General features: G+C 54.0%; 1 protein-coding gene across 3 annotated transcripts in view; it reads right to left on the reverse strand.

Annotated features, from left to right (window-relative positions):
* Positions 1 to 619: 619 nt before the first annotated feature.
* The window catches only part of LIMK1 (LIM domain kinase 1), a 35,270-nt gene continuing 18,357 nt past the window's right edge, over positions 620 to 17,532 (reverse strand). For all 3 annotated transcript variants that reach the window (XM_035279813.2, XM_078354656.1, XM_035279817.3), the window contains 11 exons: positions 13,159 to 13,264; positions 12,896 to 13,062; positions 11,944 to 12,127; positions 10,471 to 10,557; positions 9,442 to 9,573; positions 8,595 to 8,654; positions 7,538 to 7,603; positions 5,327 to 5,483; positions 2,565 to 2,620; positions 2,128 to 2,285; positions 620 to 2,036 (listed from right to left, as the gene is read on the reverse strand). In XM_035279813.2, the coding sequence (XP_035135704.1) occupies positions 1,874 to 2,036; positions 2,128 to 2,285; positions 2,565 to 2,620; positions 5,327 to 5,483; positions 7,538 to 7,603; positions 8,595 to 8,654; positions 9,442 to 9,573; positions 10,471 to 10,557; positions 11,944 to 12,127; positions 12,896 to 13,062; positions 13,159 to 13,264 (1,336 nt within the window). In that variant the 3' untranslated portion in view covers positions 620 to 1,873. The remainder of the gene's footprint in view (positions 2,037 to 2,127; positions 2,286 to 2,564; positions 2,621 to 5,326; positions 5,484 to 7,537; positions 7,604 to 8,594; positions 8,655 to 9,441; positions 9,574 to 10,470; positions 10,558 to 11,943; positions 12,128 to 12,895; positions 13,063 to 13,158; positions 13,265 to 17,532) is intronic.

Below are 17,532 nucleotides of genomic sequence, written 5' to 3' on the forward strand. Positions count from 1 at the left end.
ACTTGTCCTGGCTGGGCCACCACCTCAGCTCCACCTAAAATCGGGCTGTTCTGGGTGCTCTCTTCCCCTCCACATTCCCTAACGGGCCCCTTCCTGCCCCTCCATCCCTTTTTTTTTTTTGAGACAGGGTCTTGCTTTGTTGCCCAGGCTGGAGTGCAGTGGTGTAATAATCATGGCTCACTGCAGCCTTCCACCTCAGCCTCCCAAGTAGCTGGGACCATAGGTGCATGCCACCACGCCCAACTAATTTAGTGTTTGAGACAGAGTTTTGCTTGTTGCCTGGGCTGAGGTGCAGTGGCTCGATTTTGGCTCACTGCAACCTCTACCTCATGGGTTCAAGCAATTCTCCTGCCTCAGCCTCCCAAGTAGCTGGGATTTCAGGCACGCATCACCACACCCGGCTAATTTTGTATTGTTAGTTGAGATGGGGTTTCACAATGTTGGTCAGGCTGGTCTTGAACTCCAGGGCTTAAGGGATCATCCTGTCTCAGCCTCCCAGCGTGCTGGGATTACAGGCATGAGCCACTATCCTCATCCTTATCTTCTCGTCCGGGAAGATTACCTCCACTCATCTGGACTATTTCCCCAGGGCCCCAGACACACACCGCCACGCAGGACCTGGGTGGGGAGTAAGGAATTTATTTTATTGTTTGGCGTCTGGGTTTGGTTCCTTGGATGTCACGGTTCCTGGATGGGGGTGGGTGTGTCCCACCTCCCTAAGTCATGGTCCCATGGGCCTGTCGGGATTGTTTTCCAGGTTCAAAGTGCACTGAGAAAGCTTCACAGTTTTAATACTTCCTAGATGCTCAACTGAGGCAAAGTGACAAAATGGCCCTCCCACCCCTGCCCGCCACAAAAATAAAACCCCAAATCCCTGGCAGCTGCAGCTGCTGCTGCAGCCCTATGAAAAATAATACAAACTTTTCTCTTTTTTTTTCTTTGCATTTTAGTTTGGGAACAAACTCTTCTTAAAAAATAGATTACACAGAAAAAAACGCAGAGGACAGTGGGGCAGGGAGCCTCGGGGAAGACCCCGGGAAGGCTGTGAGATGACTGCAGGGGCTGAGCTGCTGGCGGACACATGCCCTGCCCGCTGTGCCCGCAGTGCCTGTCCTCTCTCTGCCCGAGCTGGCTCCTCCCCATCAGCTCCGGCCTGGGCACCGCAGCTCCAACGCTCCCTCAAGGGACCCCCCTCACCCTGAGGCTTGGTACCTGCTTCTCACTAAAGTGGCTTTGAGAAAGAAACAAGGAAAAACACCCGAAGCCAGAGAAGGGGCTGTTTGCTCAGCCGTCGGGCACCTCTGCCCACAGGATCAGCCCTCTCTCTGCTTTGGGGATTTGGAGAATCCTCAATACCTCTTGCTACCTAGACACTCCCTGGGGGGAAAACGGACCCCAGACACCCCATTTGGTTCCTGGGAACACAGACACCTGGGAACTTGGCCTCTGCCCTGATGCACGCCCTCCCATGCGCCCAAGCGTTACAGGGGGCATGGCTGGGAGGCTGCCTCTCAGCCCAGCCTCTGAGGAGCTGTGGATCAGACAGGTGGCTGGGGCAGCGGCGTGTGGAAAGGGGCACAACTCACACAGGCCCTCCAGCTCATGCAAGGAGAAGCGAGAGGGGACAGCCCTGCCAAGACAGAGGTTACAGCAGGGCGAGGGGATGCTGTGTGTGTGCAGCTGGGCCAGCTCCGGGGCCGGGGCAGAGAAGGCAGGGGAAGCAGTCCACGGGGCAGGAGAAGGCAAGTCAGGGCCCGGCTCTGGGGAGAAGCCTGGGCCCCCACTGTCCCAGCTGAGGGCCATCTCCCTCGGAGGAATCTGGCCGGGGTAGATTCTCTGGAGGTGGGGACGGGGGCGGCTGAGCGGCCCTGGCTCAATCGGGGACCTCGGGGTGGGCAGGCAGTCCGCTCTCGCTGCGCCGGTAGGTCTCCCAGAAACCCCTGTCCAGTTGCTCCAGCTGAGGGCCCAGTGGCAGGCGGCCGGCCAGGTGCATGTGGAGCATCTCCAGCCAGTGCTCCAGCTTCAGGAAGGATGGCCTGGGTGACAGGCGGGTGGGGAGACGATGGGTCTGGCTCTCCTTGGAATCAGCCCCACTGGACCCCCAGGCCAGAGCCCCACCCTACTCACCTCTTCTCAGGGTCCAGATCGCAACAGTGCACGGTGATGGGGAAGAAACTCGGGGGGCAGTTTGAGGGGCAGTAGCGGTCCAGGAAGCCTCGCACGTTGAGGCCAAAGTCCATGGTACGGGGCAGATAGTCAGGGTCCGCATTCACCCGCCCGATGATCTGTCCAGCACAAGGCCCCAGTTATTCCAGGGGGGCTCGCAGCCTGGGCGTCGGGGTGCCATCCAGGTGGCTTGAGGGCAGGCAGCACTGGGCCTGGCTGCAGTCTGACTGCGGCACCCCATGCCCCAGACTGACCCCTGCATCTGACTGAGGGTCAGCCCATGCCTTGCTGTGGGCAGCCTTCCCGGCCTGAGGCCCCTGCAGACGCCGAGCCCGCAGCCTGGGTGAGTAGGGAGAAACCCAGGCCTCAACACCGCTGCTGCCCACCCCCGGACCTACCTCGCACAGGACTATTCCGAAGGAGAACACATCCACCTTCTCGTCATAGCTGCGGCCTGGACAAAGACACCGACTGTCAGCAGCCGAACACGAGGGTGCCAGGGATGCCAAAAGGCAGGGCACCAGGCCAGCCGGGAGGATGCCCTGGCCGGGACGTCAAGGCCCAGGAGGCAGAGGCCGGCAACCTCCACGGAAACCCAGGCTTACGCTCTGTCCCCCAACCCCGCCAGGTCTGAGAAAGCCTTTGGGAGCTCTGAGGAACAAGGGTAGAGCCCAGGGCAAGGAGTTCCAGGCCCAGCTCAGCCAATCAGCTGCGTGACTTCGGGCAAGTCGTGAATTCTGTGGTGACCCTGAAAGGCAACCGTGTGAGGTCTCTGGGGTCTGGGAACGTTACTGGGTCAGAAAAGGGGTCTTTTGTACATGGGCTTAAGTTAGTCTGGAGATGAGATGATGCTGGATGATTTGGGTGGGCCCCGAATGCCACTGCAAATGCCCTCATGAGAGAGACACAGAGAAGACACAGCAGAAGAGGAGGAGGTGGGTCTGTGAAGACAGGGGTGGAGTCTGGAGTGATGTGGCCACAAGCCCAGGAATGCAAGACAACTAGAAGGAGGAAGAGGCAAGGAATGCTTCTCCCCCCAGATCCCCCGGAGGGAGCAGAGCCCCGTTCGATTTCAGCCTTCTGGCTTCCAAAACCGTGGGGAATGCATTCTGTTGTTTATTTTGAGATGGAGTCTTGCTCTGTCGCACAGGCTGGAGTGCAGTGGCATGATCATGGCTCACTGCAACGTCTGCCTCCTGGGTCAAGCGATTCTCCTTGAATTTCCCGAGTAACTGAGATTACGGGCATGTGCCACCATACTCGGCTAATTTTTATATTTTTAGTAGAGACAGGGTTTCACCATGTTGGCCAGGCTGGTCTTGAACTCCTGACCTCAAGTGATCTGCTCACCTTGGCCTCCCAAAGTGCTGGGATTACAGGTGCGAGCCACTGTGCCTGACCATTTTCTGCTGTTTTAAATCATCAAGTTTCTAACAATTTATTACAGCAGCCTCAGGAAACTGACATGGACTCTCTAAGCCTCAGTTTCCTCACCTGTAAAATGGGAATTATACTAGCTACGACTTAATGAGGTTAAAAACCATCAGTACATGGCCAGGGGTTTGAGACCAGCCTGGGGAGCATAGTGATACCCGGGCCTCTATTAAACATTAAAACAATTAGCTGGGTGTGGTGTTTCGTGCCGGTGGTCCCAGCTCCTCAGGGGGCTGGGGTGGGATGATAATTTGAGCCCAGAAGGTCGATGCTGCAGTGAGCTATCGTGACACCACTGCACTCCAGCCTGGGCAACAGAGCAAAAACTCTGTCTCTTTAAAAAAAATAAAAAAATAAAAAATAAAGGGCCAGACACAGTGGCTCACGCCTGTAATCCCAGCACTTTGGGAGGCCAAGGCAGGTGAATCACGAAGTCAAGAGATCGAGACCATCCTGGCCAACATGGTGAAACCCCATCTCTACTAAAAATACAAAAAAGTAGCTGGGCATGGTGGCAGGCGGCTATAGTTGCAGCTGCCTGGGAGGCTGAGGCAGGAGAATCACTTGAACCCAAGAGGCAGAGGTTGCAGTGAGCTGAGATCGTGCCACTGCACTCCAGCCAGGTGACAGAGTGAGACTCCGTCTCAAAAAAAAAAAAAAAAAAAAAAAAAAAAAAGGAAAGAGGAAGGTTAGAGCCAGGGAAGGAGATGGTAGGATGGATGCAGAGATCAGAGAAGAGAAGACGGTTTGCAGCCAGCCCTGAAGACAGAGGCAACGGCGGCAACATGAGGAATGAGGGAGCCAGGAGAGGTAAGGAACCATGCCTGAAGCCTGCAGAGCAGCTCACCCTGCCGATGCCGAGTTCAGCCCGGTGAGGCTGATGCTAGACTTCAGACTCCAGGACTATACCATCACTTATTTTTATTTATTTATTTATTATTTTATTTTATTTGTTTTTTTTTTGAGACAGAGTTTCGCTCGTTACCCAGGCTGGAGTGCAATGGCACGATCTTGGCTCACCGCAACCTCCGCCTCCTGGGTTCAGGCAATTCTCCTGCCTCATCCTCCCGAGTAGCTGGGACTACAGGCATGCGCCACCATGCCCAGCTAATTTTTTATGTATTTTTAGTAGAGACCGGGTTTCACCATGTTGACCAGGATGGTCTCGATCTCTTGACCTCATGATCCACCCGCCTCGGCCTCCCAAAGTGCTGGGATTATAGGCACGAGCCACCGCGCCCGGCCTATTTATTTATTTTTTTTGAGACGGAGTTTCACTCTTGTTACCCAGGCTGGAGTTCAATGGTGCAATCTCAGCTCACCGCAACCTCTGCCTCCTGGGTTCAGGCAATTCTCCTGCTTCAGCCTCCTGAGTAGCCAGGATTACAGGCGCACATCACCATGCCCAGCTAATTTTTTGTATTTTTAGTAGAGACGGGGTTTCACCACGTTGACAAGGATGGTCTCGATCTCTTGACCTCGTGATCCACCCGCCTCGGCCTCCCAAAGTGCTGGGTTTACAGGCATGAGCCACCGCACCCCGCCCACGATCACTTATTTAAGCCACTAAGTGTCTTACAGGAGAAAGAGGAAAGTAACGCAAGACCTTCAGGGTAACTGAAGAGCCAAGGAGGCTGGGAGGGGCCCGGGGCCCAGGAGGCTGGAGCTCTGCTGGGCGCTCCATGCCTCCCCGTGAGGCCATGACGGGCAGGGCTGAAACTCTCACCGTTGATCATCTCAGGTGCCATCCAGTAGGGGTTGCCCACGACGGTGTAGCGCTTCTTACGGTCCGGCTTCTTGAGGCTCCGCAGGTCCTCGGGCTGAGTCTTCTCGTCCACCATGCGCCGCGCCAGCCCGAAGTCAGCCACCACCACGTTCTTATTCTGGGAAGGTGAAGCCGGGTCACACTGAGGCCCAATCCTGGTACTGCCCGCCTGGCCTGCCCTCCAGAGAACACACCTCTGATACCTTGGGATCAGCACAGGGTGGGGACCCCTTTGCTTCCCCAAACCCATTGGCTCTTTCAAACAGAGCTGCAGGAGGCACCTGAAGATGTCATCGTGGCTTTCTCCCTCCCACCACGCACTGCACCCTCTGCCCCTTCCCACCTGCTCCCCAAACCATCCTGCGCCCCACTGCTTCCTCCTGCAAGTGCTCCCTCCCACCTACAAGGGCAGTGACGCTGCTTTGTTTTGGAAAGAAGACAGGCTTTTTTCTTTTTTTTTGAGTTGGAGTCTTGCTCTGTTATCCAGGCTGGAGAGTGCAGTGGCATGATCTCAGCTCACTGCAACCTCCACCTCCCAGGTTCAAGCGACTCCTCTCCTGCCTCAGCCCTCCAACTATGTTGGCCAGGCTGGTCTCGAACTCCTGACCTCAAGTGATCTGCCCGCCTCGGCCTCCCAAAGGGTTGGAATTACAGGTGTGAGCCACTGTGCCTGGCTTGTTTTTGCTGGTTTTTTTTTTTAAAGATAGGGGCTCGCTCTGTTGCCTGGGCTGGAGTACAGTGACACAATCAGAGCTCACTATAATACTGACCTCCTGGGCTTCCAAGTAGCTGGGACTACAGGCATGTGCCACCAAACCTGGCCTGACTGTAACAATATTAAGAGGCAGGGCCCATAAGAGGTAATGGGGTCACAAGGGCTCTGTATGAATGAATGGATTAAGGGGTTATCGAGGGAAGAGTGGGTCTGTATTAGGGTCAGTTTTGGGGTCTCCTGTGAGCCTCTCTCGTCATGTGATGCTTTTTTTTTTTGAGATGGCATCTCACTCTGTCGCCCAGGCTGGAATGCAGTGGCACAATCTTGGCTTGCTGCAACCTCCGCCCCTCCGGGTTTAAGTGATTCTCCTGCCTCAGCCTCCTGAGTAGCTGGGATTACAGGCATGTGCCACCATGCCGGCTAATTTTTGAATGTTTAGTAGAGACAGGGCTTCACCATGTTGGCCAGGCTGGTCTTAAACTCCTGGCTCCAAGTAATCTACCTGCCTCGGCCTCCCAAAGTGCTGAGATGACAGGCGTGAGCCCCCGTGACCGGCCCGGTTTTGTTTTTTCCCGACAGCCTCTGTCTCTGTCTCCCAGGCTGGAGTAGAGTAGCACAACCTCGGCTCACTGCAACCTTCACCTCCCAGGCGCAAGCCATCTTCCCACCTTAGCCTCCCAAGTCGTTGGGACCACGAGCTCATGCCACCACACCCGGCTATTTCATTTTGTCTTTTTGGCAGAGATGACTTTGGTCATGTTGCCCAGGCTGGTCTTGAACTCCTGAGTTCAAGCAATCCACCTGCCTCGGCCTCCCAAAGTGCTGGATTGCGGTTGTGAGCCACCGTGCCTGGGTCACACTACCTTGTGATGGCAGCCCCAGGACATGAGCACACCAGCTCTCCAGACGGGCACGGTTACTCCCCTCTCTGCTTTTGGTGGAGAACTGGGATCCCCTCCCTTGCCAATCCTTGGACACTGGGCTCCTTGCCTGCCTGTCCCCTGCTTAAATATCCACCTAACGCCTCTTCTTTCAGGAAGACTGCCCTGACCACCCCAACCCATACGCCACTGCCCCTACTCCACGGCCATCAGCTGCTGGTGCTGCCTGGGGTGGCCCATGGCCATCTGCCGTGGGCTTCACTCTGTGAACACCATGGTCCTAGTCCTTTGCAGCTTACACGTCACTTTCTCCTTCATTGATTTATGAGACCCTCCTACCGACCTGGGATGCTGATGGCCCACCGTGAGTCAGTGACAGGGACAGGGCTTGAACCCAGGTCTGTCTGCCTCCGGACCCTGGGCTCTTCCCCACGGGCTGCTGACCCCACCTCCACCTCAAATTCAAGTCAGGGAGGCAACCCAGGGGCCTCCAGTTCTGGGAAGGCCCCAAGGCTGGGAGTGGGTGGGCTCCTGCTGCCTCCCCGACACCCAGCCGCGTGGGGCCCTGGTGCTCACCTCTCGGACCAGGCAGTTGTGGGAGTTGAGATCTCGGTGGATAATGCTCATGGAGTGGAGGTAGGCCTGGGGGCAGGGACACAGGGGTCAGGGGGCATCTGTGCGGAGGGACCCAGCCCCTTCTGGCCCCCCCGAGAATGCCCTCTGCTCCCACCCCAATCAGCCTGGTTGGGGCTATTCTTCCTACTCTCCCATCAGCCTCCTCTGCCCTCTTTTTTTTTTTTTGGGACGGAGTCTCGCTCTGCCTCCCAGGCTGGAGTACGATGGCATGATCTCGGCTCACTGCAACCTCCACCTCCCTGATTCTAGCGATTCTCCTACCTCAGCCTCCTGAGTAGCTGGGATTACAGGTGTGTATCACCAAGCCTGGCTAATTTTGTATTTTTAATAGAGATGGGGTTTCTCCATGTTGGCCAGGATGGTCTTGAACTCCCTACCTCAGGTGATCCGCCTGCCTCAGCCTCCCAAAGCGCTGGGGTTACAGGCGTGAGCCACTGTGCCCAGCCCCCTTTGCCCTCTTTCAAAGCTTCTTTGTGAGTTTTTTTATAATTTTCTTTTTTTTTTGAGACAGAGTTTTGCTCTTGTTACCCAGGCTGGGGTGCAATGGCGCAATCTCGGCTCACTGCAACCTCCGCCTCCTGGGTTCAGGCAATTCTCCTGCCTCAGCCTCCCGAGTAGCTGGGATTACAGGCACGCGCCACCATGCCCAGCTAATTTTTTGTATTTTTAGTAGAGACGGGGTTTCACCATGTTGACCAGGATGGTCTTGATCTCTTGACCTCGTGATCCATCCGCCTCGGCCTCCCAAAGTACTGGGATTATAGGCGTGAGCCACCGTGCCCGGCCTCTATAATTTTTTTTTTTTTTTAAGATGGGGTTTCACCATGATGGCCAGGCTGGTCTTGAACTCCTGACCTCAGGTGATCCACCCACCTCAGCCTCCCAAAGTGCTGGGATTACAGGCGTGAGCCACTGCGCCGGGCCATTTGTGAGTTTTGTTTGCAAATTCAATTCCTGGTGGCATTAGGAATGGAGTTGGAACACCTGGCTCACTCACCATTCCCGATGCGATGTCCTTGGCAAAGCTCACTCTCTGGCTCCAGGGGTATTGGCTGTCCTGGAATAGAAAAGGAATGGCCAGGATGGGGCTGGCGGGGCTTGGCAGGGATGGTTGCATGAGAGAGGCAGGAAGGGGCAAGTGTCTTAGAGGGTCCTATGGGCTCCCCAACACCCCAATTTCTTTTGTTTTTGAGACAGAGTCTCGCTCTGTCACCAGGCTGGAATGCAGTGTCACCATCTTGGTTCACTGCAACCTCTGCGTCCTGGGTTCAAGCAATTCTCCTGCCTCAGCCTCCTGAGTAGCTGGGATTACAGGCACCCACACCACACCCAGCTAATTTTTGTATTTTTAGTAGGGACGGGGTTTCACCATGTTGGCCAGGCTGGTCTGGAAATCCTGACCTTGTGATCCACCCGCCTCACCTCCCAAAGTGCTGGGATTACAGGTGTGAGCCACCGCGCCTGGCCCAAGCACCTTGTTTCTAAAGATGGATTTGTAATTTTATCCAAATCCTTAAGAAAAGTTCTGAATGTTATTTTGGTTTTTGAGATAGGGTCTTGCTGTGTGGCCCAGGCTGGAGTGCAGCATGGAACTCCTGGCCTCAAGCGATCCTCTTGCGTTGGTCTCCCCAAGTGCTGAGACAACAGGTGTGTGCCATCGTACCTGGCCTTTCCCAACTTTACATGGAGTTGGTCGCTCCCCTATGTAATCGGAATCAGGGTTCAGAGGGCCTCTGAGACCCCTGTGGCTGCCTCCCAGTGAAGAGATGAGACTGAGACCCAGAGAGGGAGCTGCCGTGCCTGGGGCCGCACAGAGGGGGTGGCTGGCTCTGCCTGGGACTCACCATGCTCTTGATGATGTCCCGGAGCGTGCCCCCCTTGATGTACTCAGTGATGAAGTTGAGCCGCTTGTCCTTGTAGAGCACCCCGATGAACTTGAGCACATTGGGGTGCTCCAGGCATCTCATGACCTTCACCTGACAGGGCACAAACAGGATGGGCCTGGGCTCTACAGGGTCTGCTTCTCCCTGCTCCGTCCCCCCAGGGGCCAGATGGTCTCAAAGACGAGGAAACCCAGCTTCCCTCTCCTGCCTCTGCCACACCTGCCAGCTGCTGTGCCCTCTGCTTGAGCTGCCCCCACCCACAGCAATGCTCTTATTCCCAGTCCCCTCCCTGAAGTCACGTGTTTTTTTTGAGAAGTCTCGCTCCGTCACCCAGGCTGGTGTGCAGTGGTGCAATCTTGGCTCCCTGCAACCTCTGCCTCCTGAGTTCAAGCGATTCTCCTGCCTCAGCCTCCTGAGTAGCTGGGATTATAGGCGCCCACCACCACCACGCCCAGCTAATTTTTGTATTTTTAGTAGAGAAGGGGTTTCGCCATGTTGGCCAGGCTGGTTTCAAACTCCTGACCTCAGGTGATCTGTCCGCCTCAGCCTCTGAAAGTGCTGGGATTACAGGTGTGAGCCACCGTACCAGGCCCATGGAGTTACCTTTTTTCTTGGAGACAGGGTCTTGCCTTATTGCCCAGGCTGGAGTGCAGGGGTGCGATCACTACTGCCTCCAACTCCTGGGCTCAAGCGATCCTCCCACCTCAGCCTCCCAAGCAGCTGGGATGACAGGTGCATATCACCAACCTCAGTTAACTTAAATTTTTTTTCTAGAGACAGGATCTTGCTATATTGTCCAGGTTGGTCTCAAAGTATCTTCCCGCCTTAGCCTCCCAAAGTGCTGGGATTACAGGCATGAGACGCTCTGCCTGGCCTGCTCTCTCTTCTTTCAGTGGGTCCCAGAGCCAGAGCCTTTTCCTGATCTATTGGGTGGGCGGGGTGAGGAGCTGGAAGTCCCTCTGCAGGGAGGACGGCATCCCGCTCACTGACCTCCTTGAGAAATGTCCTCTGCGTCTCCTCGTCAAACCGGATTAGCTCCTTCATCACCATCACCTCACCTGTCTCACGGTGTGTCACCTGCGTGTGAGACACAGAGGTGTGAAGACGGAAGCTCTGCTGTAGGCCTTCCTCCTAGGAGGCCCCGTCTCCACCCCAGGACTGCCAGGGAGGCGTGCAGTGGCTTCTTCACACGCTAGGCTGCTGAGGGGATGTTCCCGAACACCCCAGTGGATGGGATGGATTCAGCCCTTTTTGTTTTTGTTTTTTGAGACGGAGTCTTGCTCTGTTGCTCAGGCTGGAGTGCAAGGATGATATTGGGTCACCGCCACTTCCGCCTCCTGGGTTCAAGTGATTCTCCTGCCTCAGCCCCTTGAGTAGCTGGGATTATGGGCATGCACCACCCCCCACTCAGCTAATTTTGTATTTTTAGTAGAGATGGGGTTTCTCCATGCTGGTCAGGCTGGTCTCCAACTCCTGACCTGAGGTGATCTGACCACCGTGGCCTCCTAAAGTGCTGGGAATACAGGCTTAAGCCACCGTGCCCGGCTTTTTTTTTTTTTTTTTTTTTTTTTTTTGAGATGGGGTCTTGCTTATTGCCCAGGCTGGAGTGTAGTGGTATGATCATAGCTCACTGCAGGCTTGAACTCCTGGCTCACGATCCTCTGTCTAAGCCTCCCAAGTTGCTGGGACTACAGGCAGGCACCACCATACCCAATTAATTTTTTTTTTATTATTTTTTAAAATTGCATTTTAGGTTTTGGGGTTCATGTGAAGAACATGCAAGATTGTTGCACAGGTACACACATGGCAGTGTGATTTGCTGCCTTCCTCCCCTTCACCTATATCTGGCATTTCTCCCCATGCTATCTCTCCCCAGCTCCCTACCCCGCGCTGTCCCTCCCCTATTCCCCCAACAGACCCCAGTGTGTAGTGCTCCCCTCCCTGTGTCCATGTATTCTCATTGTTCAACACCCGCCTATGAGTGAGAACATGCGGTATTTCATTTTCTGTTCTTGTGTCAGTTTGCTGAGAATGATGTTCTCCAGGTTCATCCATGTCCCTACAAAGGACACGAACTCATCGTTTTTGATGGCTGCATAATATTCCACAGTGTATATGTGACCAATTAATTTTTAAATGTTTTCTAGAGATAAGGTCAAGGCTGGTCTTGAATTCCTGGGCTCAAGCGATTTTGCAGCCTCAGCCTCTCACAGGGCTGGGATTACAGGGATAAACCCCTGCACCTGGCAAGGGGCCACCTTTCAATGATCTCCTGCACATAAGGTCGCTGTCTACCTGTAGGAATTCCCATGCTCCTAATAAGCTCCAGGAGGCCACGGTGGTGGAGAGGGCGCTGGCCACGGAGTCTAGAAGCCAGATACCCCCCCCGACTGGGGAGGAGGGAGGAAGGAGGACGGATGGCTCCCACCCAGACAGTCCCCTGACATGCCACCATGCTCGTACCTTGATAGCCTGGCCGAAGCAGCCCTTGCCAAGCACCTCCCCGTGGATAAGGTCCGACGGCCGGAAGATGCGGTGTGGCCGGCAGACCACTCGGAGGGACTCAGAGCGACCCAGGTCCTTGCGCTGGGAGGCTGGGGATCCCAGTGAGCTGGCACCCGGAGACCTGTCGATGCTGCAGCTCCTCCTGGGGGGCACACATGGGCACCCAGTGCCACTGGGGAATGGGTGGCACCCAGCCAAGGCCCTGCCCCTTCCTCCTCCTGCCTGCCCCTGTCCATGCCAGTCTATACAGTCACCCCCTGCTTCAGAAGGGCCTGCCTGGGACAGTCCAAAGTCTGCCCATCCCAGTGTCTCAGCTCATCCTGGCTCTGGTGGCAGCCTCCAGCTTCCCCCAAACCCTCAGATCCCGCTCTGTCATTTTTTTTTTTTTTTTTGAGACAGAGTCTCGCTCTGTTGCCCAGGCTGGAGTGTAGTGGCACAACCTCGGCTCACTGTAACCTCCACCTCCTGGGTTCAAGTGATTCTACTCTCTCAGCCTCCCGAGTAGCTGGGACTATAGGCACCTGCCACCAAGCCTCACTATTTTTGTATTTTCAGTAGAGATGGGGTTTCACCCCATCTCTGCGGCCAGCCTGGTCTCAAACTCCTGACCACAAGTGATCCACCTACCTCGGACTCCCAAAGTGCTGGGATTATAGTCATGAGCTACCTTGCCTGGCCCCACCTCCCTCCCCTTTTAAAATTTGTTTCCTTTTTTTTCCCTGAGACTGGGTCTTGTTTTGTCACCCAGGCTGGAGAGCAGTGGCATGATCACAGCTCACTGCAGCCTCCACCTCCCTGGCTCAAGCCTGGGCTGCGTTTGTGCAGGCCTAGCTGCCCCACCCAGGTCCCACGGCCCCTGAGCCCAGCAGGAATGAAAGCACCCTGTGAACCGAGGAGCAGGCTGACTTACAAGACAGGTTTCTGCCGAGCGGAGCTGCCCACCTCCCCGCCAGGAGTGTGAATCGGAGAGCTCAGGGGGCTGGTCTCAGGCCCCGTCCCATGGCCCAGTGTATCGTGAGGGTCGTGCTCGAGGGTCAGCTGGAGCAGGCGGCTGGTTTCCTGAATCAGCAGGTCAATCTGGGAACAGCAGGCATGTGAATGGGGTTGGGGTGGGGAGGGGGCTAGGCACGAAGGCAGCACCTCCCATCCTGCCCCCCAGACTCAGGACCATACCTCATCCAGGGGCACATTTCGGATGGGCGTGCCATTGATTTCCAAGATCCGGTCTCCGACGTGGATGGAATTTTTCACATCTGGGCTCATGTAGCCGGGATCCACTCTGTGGGTAGGGCAGGGGTCAGGCCAGTGCCCGCTTGTTCCTCCAAGCCCCAACAGGAAACCAAGGCCAAGGGGACCAGATGAGCAGGCAGAGGATTCTACCTCGTGTGATGGGAGGTAGCAGATGGCTAGAACACCGAGTTCTGGTTCCAGGGAATACATTCTGTAATCGATTACTGATGTCTGCCACAGGTGTGAGCTGGAGAAAAGTGCTGTGCCTGTAGGTGCCGGCCACCCACAGGAGATGCTCGGCTGCTCCCATTCAGTGGACCATTGTCTCCACCTTGGGGGAACACATCTATCCTGCCAACTCCCGGGTATGCTTGGTCTTGATTTTTGTTTTGTTCTTTTCCCCAGAAACAGAATCTCGCTCTGTTGCCCAGGGTGGGGTGCAGGGCCACGATCTCGGCTCACAGCAGCCTCTGCTTCCCGAGTTCAAGTGATTCTCGTACCTCAGCCTCCTGAGTAGCTGAGATTACAGGTGCACACCACCACGCCCAGCTAATTTTTTGTATTTTTATTAGAGATGGGGTTTCACCATGTTTCCCAGGCTGGTTTCGAACTCCTGAGCTCAGGAAATCTGTCTGCCTCAGCCTCCCAAAGTGCTAAGACTGGCTGGGCGTGGTGGTTCACGCCTGTAATCCCAACACTTTGGGAGGCTGCGGTGGGTGGAACACCTGATGTCAGGAGTTTGAGACCAGCCTGACCAACATGGTGAAACCCCGTCTCTACTAAAAATACAAAATTTAGCTGGGCGTGGTGGTGTGTGCCTGTAATCCCAGCTACTCGAGAGGCTGAGGCAGGAGAATCACTTGAACCTGGGAGGTGGAGGTTGCAGTGAGTCAACACTGTGCCAGTGCACTCCAGCCTGGGTGACAGAGCAAGACTCTGTCTCGAAAAGAAAAGCAAAACCAAGTGCTAGGATTACACACATGAGCCACTGCATCTGGTGTGCCTGGTATGCTTGGGGCAGAGTGCCTTAGGTCCCAAAAAGGTCCCAGATTAGTGGCTTCCTGACTCCCAAACTCGCCCTACAAGAGCAAGCCAGGCTCCTGTGGACCCTGCATTGGAGGAGGCAGCTGGCAGCTTCCCCGAGCCACAATTAACTGTAGGGTGAAGGCAGGAAAGAGACACTCGAGGCAGTTGCCCTTAAGCAAAATCACAAAAAGACCAATTTGCCAAATTTACGTGCTTCTTTTAACTCTCTGGTGTTAGGGACATGGTTTTCATTTTGTCTCCTAAAAGCTCTTTAGGGAATGTTCACTTTGTCTCTGCCCTAAGTCCTGGAGATGGGAAAGGGAATAGGAGTAAGGCAGGGAGGAGACAGAGTGGTAAGAAAAACTAGGCCAGGCCCGGTGGCTCACGCCTGTAATCCCAGCACTTTGGGAGGCCGAGGCAGGTGGATCACGAGGTCAAGAGATCGAGACCATCCTGGTCAACATGGTGAAATCTCGTCTCTACTAAAAATACAAAAATTAGCTGGGCATGGTGGCACGTGCCTGTAGTCCCAGCTACTCGGGAGGCTGAGGCAGGAGAATTGCCTGAACCCAGGAGGCGGAGGTTGCAGTGAGCCGAGATCGCACCATTGCACTACAGCCTGGGTAACAAGAGTGAAACTCCGTCTCAAAAAAAAAAAAAAAAAAGAAAGAAAGAAAGAAAGAAAAACAAGGCCAGGTGCCGTGGCTCACACCTGGAATCCCAGAGCTTTGGGAGGCCAGGTGGGAGGATTGCTTGAGACCAGGGGTTTGAGACCAGCCTGGGCAGCACAGCGAGACCCCATCTCTATGAAATTTTTAAAAAAAAAATTAGCTGGACATGGTGTAGCACTACTGTAATCCAAGCTATTTGGGAGGCTGAGGTGGGAGGATCACTTGAGGCCAGGAGTTTGAGACCAGCCTGGGCAAAATAGTCAGACCTCATCGTTCCAAAAAAATAAAAAATTAGCCAGGCATGGTGGGTGCTGCCTGTGGCCCCAGCTACTCGAGAGGCTGAGGCGGGAGGATCGCTTGAGCTCATGAGGTCAAGGCTGCAGTGAGCTATGATCTTGTCACTGAACTCCAGCCTGGGCAGCACAGCGAGACCCCATCTCAAACAAACAAGCAAGCAAACAAAAAGACTCTTTTCACATTGGGGAGAAGCTCTTCCTTACAGCAGAAAATCAGCTAATAAATGCAGAATAAAGAACACAGACAGGAATTCAGAACTTTGTAGCCACCCTACTAATAATCGCTACAGGCAGTGATTAGAATAGATGCTAAAGTCACTGGGTAAAGGGTTTCTGGGGACAGGATATATACAGACTCAAATCTCACAAATGGTTTATTGATGACAAAGGGAAAAAAGTCCTTACAGCAGAGAGAAAACAAGTAATCAAAGCTAACATCCTCAGCCGAGGGCACACTGACATCATACGTCTCCCGGCAAGATCCACTCGGAAGGACAGAGTGTCGCTTAGCCAGTATCAAGCCAAACACGCAGAGGCTGATTCACTAAGAGGAAACATCGGTCAAACCCAGACGCAAGGGTGGGTGCGGCGGCTCATGTCTGTAATCCCAGCACTTTGGGAAGCCGAGGTGGGAGGATCACTTGAGCTCAGGAGTCCGAGACCAGCCTGGCCAACACAGTGAGACCCTGTCCCTCTTAAAAAACAAAAACAAAAACAAAAAAAGACCAGAAACCCATCTTATTTTAATGACTGGCCTGTATGATTCAAAAATATCAAGGCTGTGAAGGGCAATGAAAGGCTGAGGAAATGGCCAGGTGCAGTGGCTCATGCCTACGATCCCAGCATTCTGGGAGGCTGAGGTGGCTTATGTTTGTACCTATTCATATATGCACATGTTGTTATGTATTGATTCTTTGGGAGTAAGCTGCAGGCATCATTGACTCCCCCACAAATACACTAGACATTCTCAAAACAAGGGCTTTTTTTTTTTTTTGGAGACAGAGTATCACTGTGTCACCCAGGCTGGAGTGCAGTGACACTATCACAGCTCACTGCAGCCTCAACCTCCCGAATAGCTGGGACTACAGGCATGGGCCACCACGCCTCGCTAGGCATTCTCTTACATAATTATCAATTGTATCTTATAGTACAACCATCACATTTAGGAAATTTAACATTGACGCCATTACCTAATACACAGAGCATATTCAAATTTTGCCAGTTGTCTCTATAGTGAACTACTGAACTGTCCTTTATAGCAATCTCCTGGATCCACGATCCGGTCCATGATCAACATCACATTTAATCATCAAGTCTCATCAATATCTGTTTTTTCTTTTTTTTTTTTGAGACGGAGTTTCACTCGTTACCCAGGCTGGAGTGCAATGGCGCGATCTCGGCTCACTGCAACCTCCGCCTCCTGGGTTCAGACAATTCTCCTGCCTCAGCCTCTCAAGTAGCTGGGATTACAGGCACGTGCCACCATGCCCAGCTAATTTTTTGTATTTTTAATAGACATGAGGTTTCACCATGTTGACCAGGAATGGTCTCGATCTCTTGACCTCGTGATCCACCCGCCTCGGCCTCCCAAAGTGCTGGGATTATAGGCGTGAGCCACCGTGCCCGGCCTTTTTTTTCTTTTGAGACAGAGTTTTGCTCTTGTTGCCCAGACTGGAGTGCAATGGCAGGATCTCGCTCACTGCAACCTCTGACTCCAGGGTTCAAGTGATTCTCCTTCCTCAGCCTCCCAAGTAGCTGGGATTACAGGCATGTGCCACCATACCCGTCTAATTTTATTTTTTAGTAGAGTCGGGTTCTCTTCATGTTGGTCAGGCTGGTCTCAAACTCCTGACCTCAGGTGATCTGCCCACCTTGGCCTCCCAAAGTGCTGGGATTACAGGTGGGAGCCACTGTGCCCAGCCAAGTATCTTTTAATCTGTAACAATCCCTCAGCCGTTTTATTTTTTGCTGCAGGGGGACAGAGTCTGCACTCTTAACTCTGTCACCCAAGCTAGAGTGCAGTGGTGAGATCTTGGCTCACTGCAACCTCTGCCTTCTGGCCTTAAGTGATTCTCCTGTCTCAACCTCCCAAGTAGCTGAGATTACAGATGTGCACCATCACGCATGCCTAATTTTTGTGTTTTTAATAGAGACGGAGTTTCACCACGTTGCCCAGGTGGGTCTCAAACTCCTGACCTCAAATGATTACTCCTGTAATCTTAGCACTTTGGGAAGCCAATGTGGGCGAATCGCTTGAGCCCAAGAGTTTGAGACCCGCCTGGGCAACAGGACAAGACTCGGTCTCTACAAAAAATTAAAAAATT

This window comes from Callithrix jacchus, chromosome 2, assembly GCF_049354715.1.
Source record: "Callithrix jacchus isolate 240 chromosome 2, calJac240_pri, whole genome shotgun sequence".
In the NCBI taxonomy this organism is placed as follows: Eukaryota; Metazoa; Chordata; class Mammalia; order Primates; family Cebidae; genus Callithrix; species Callithrix jacchus.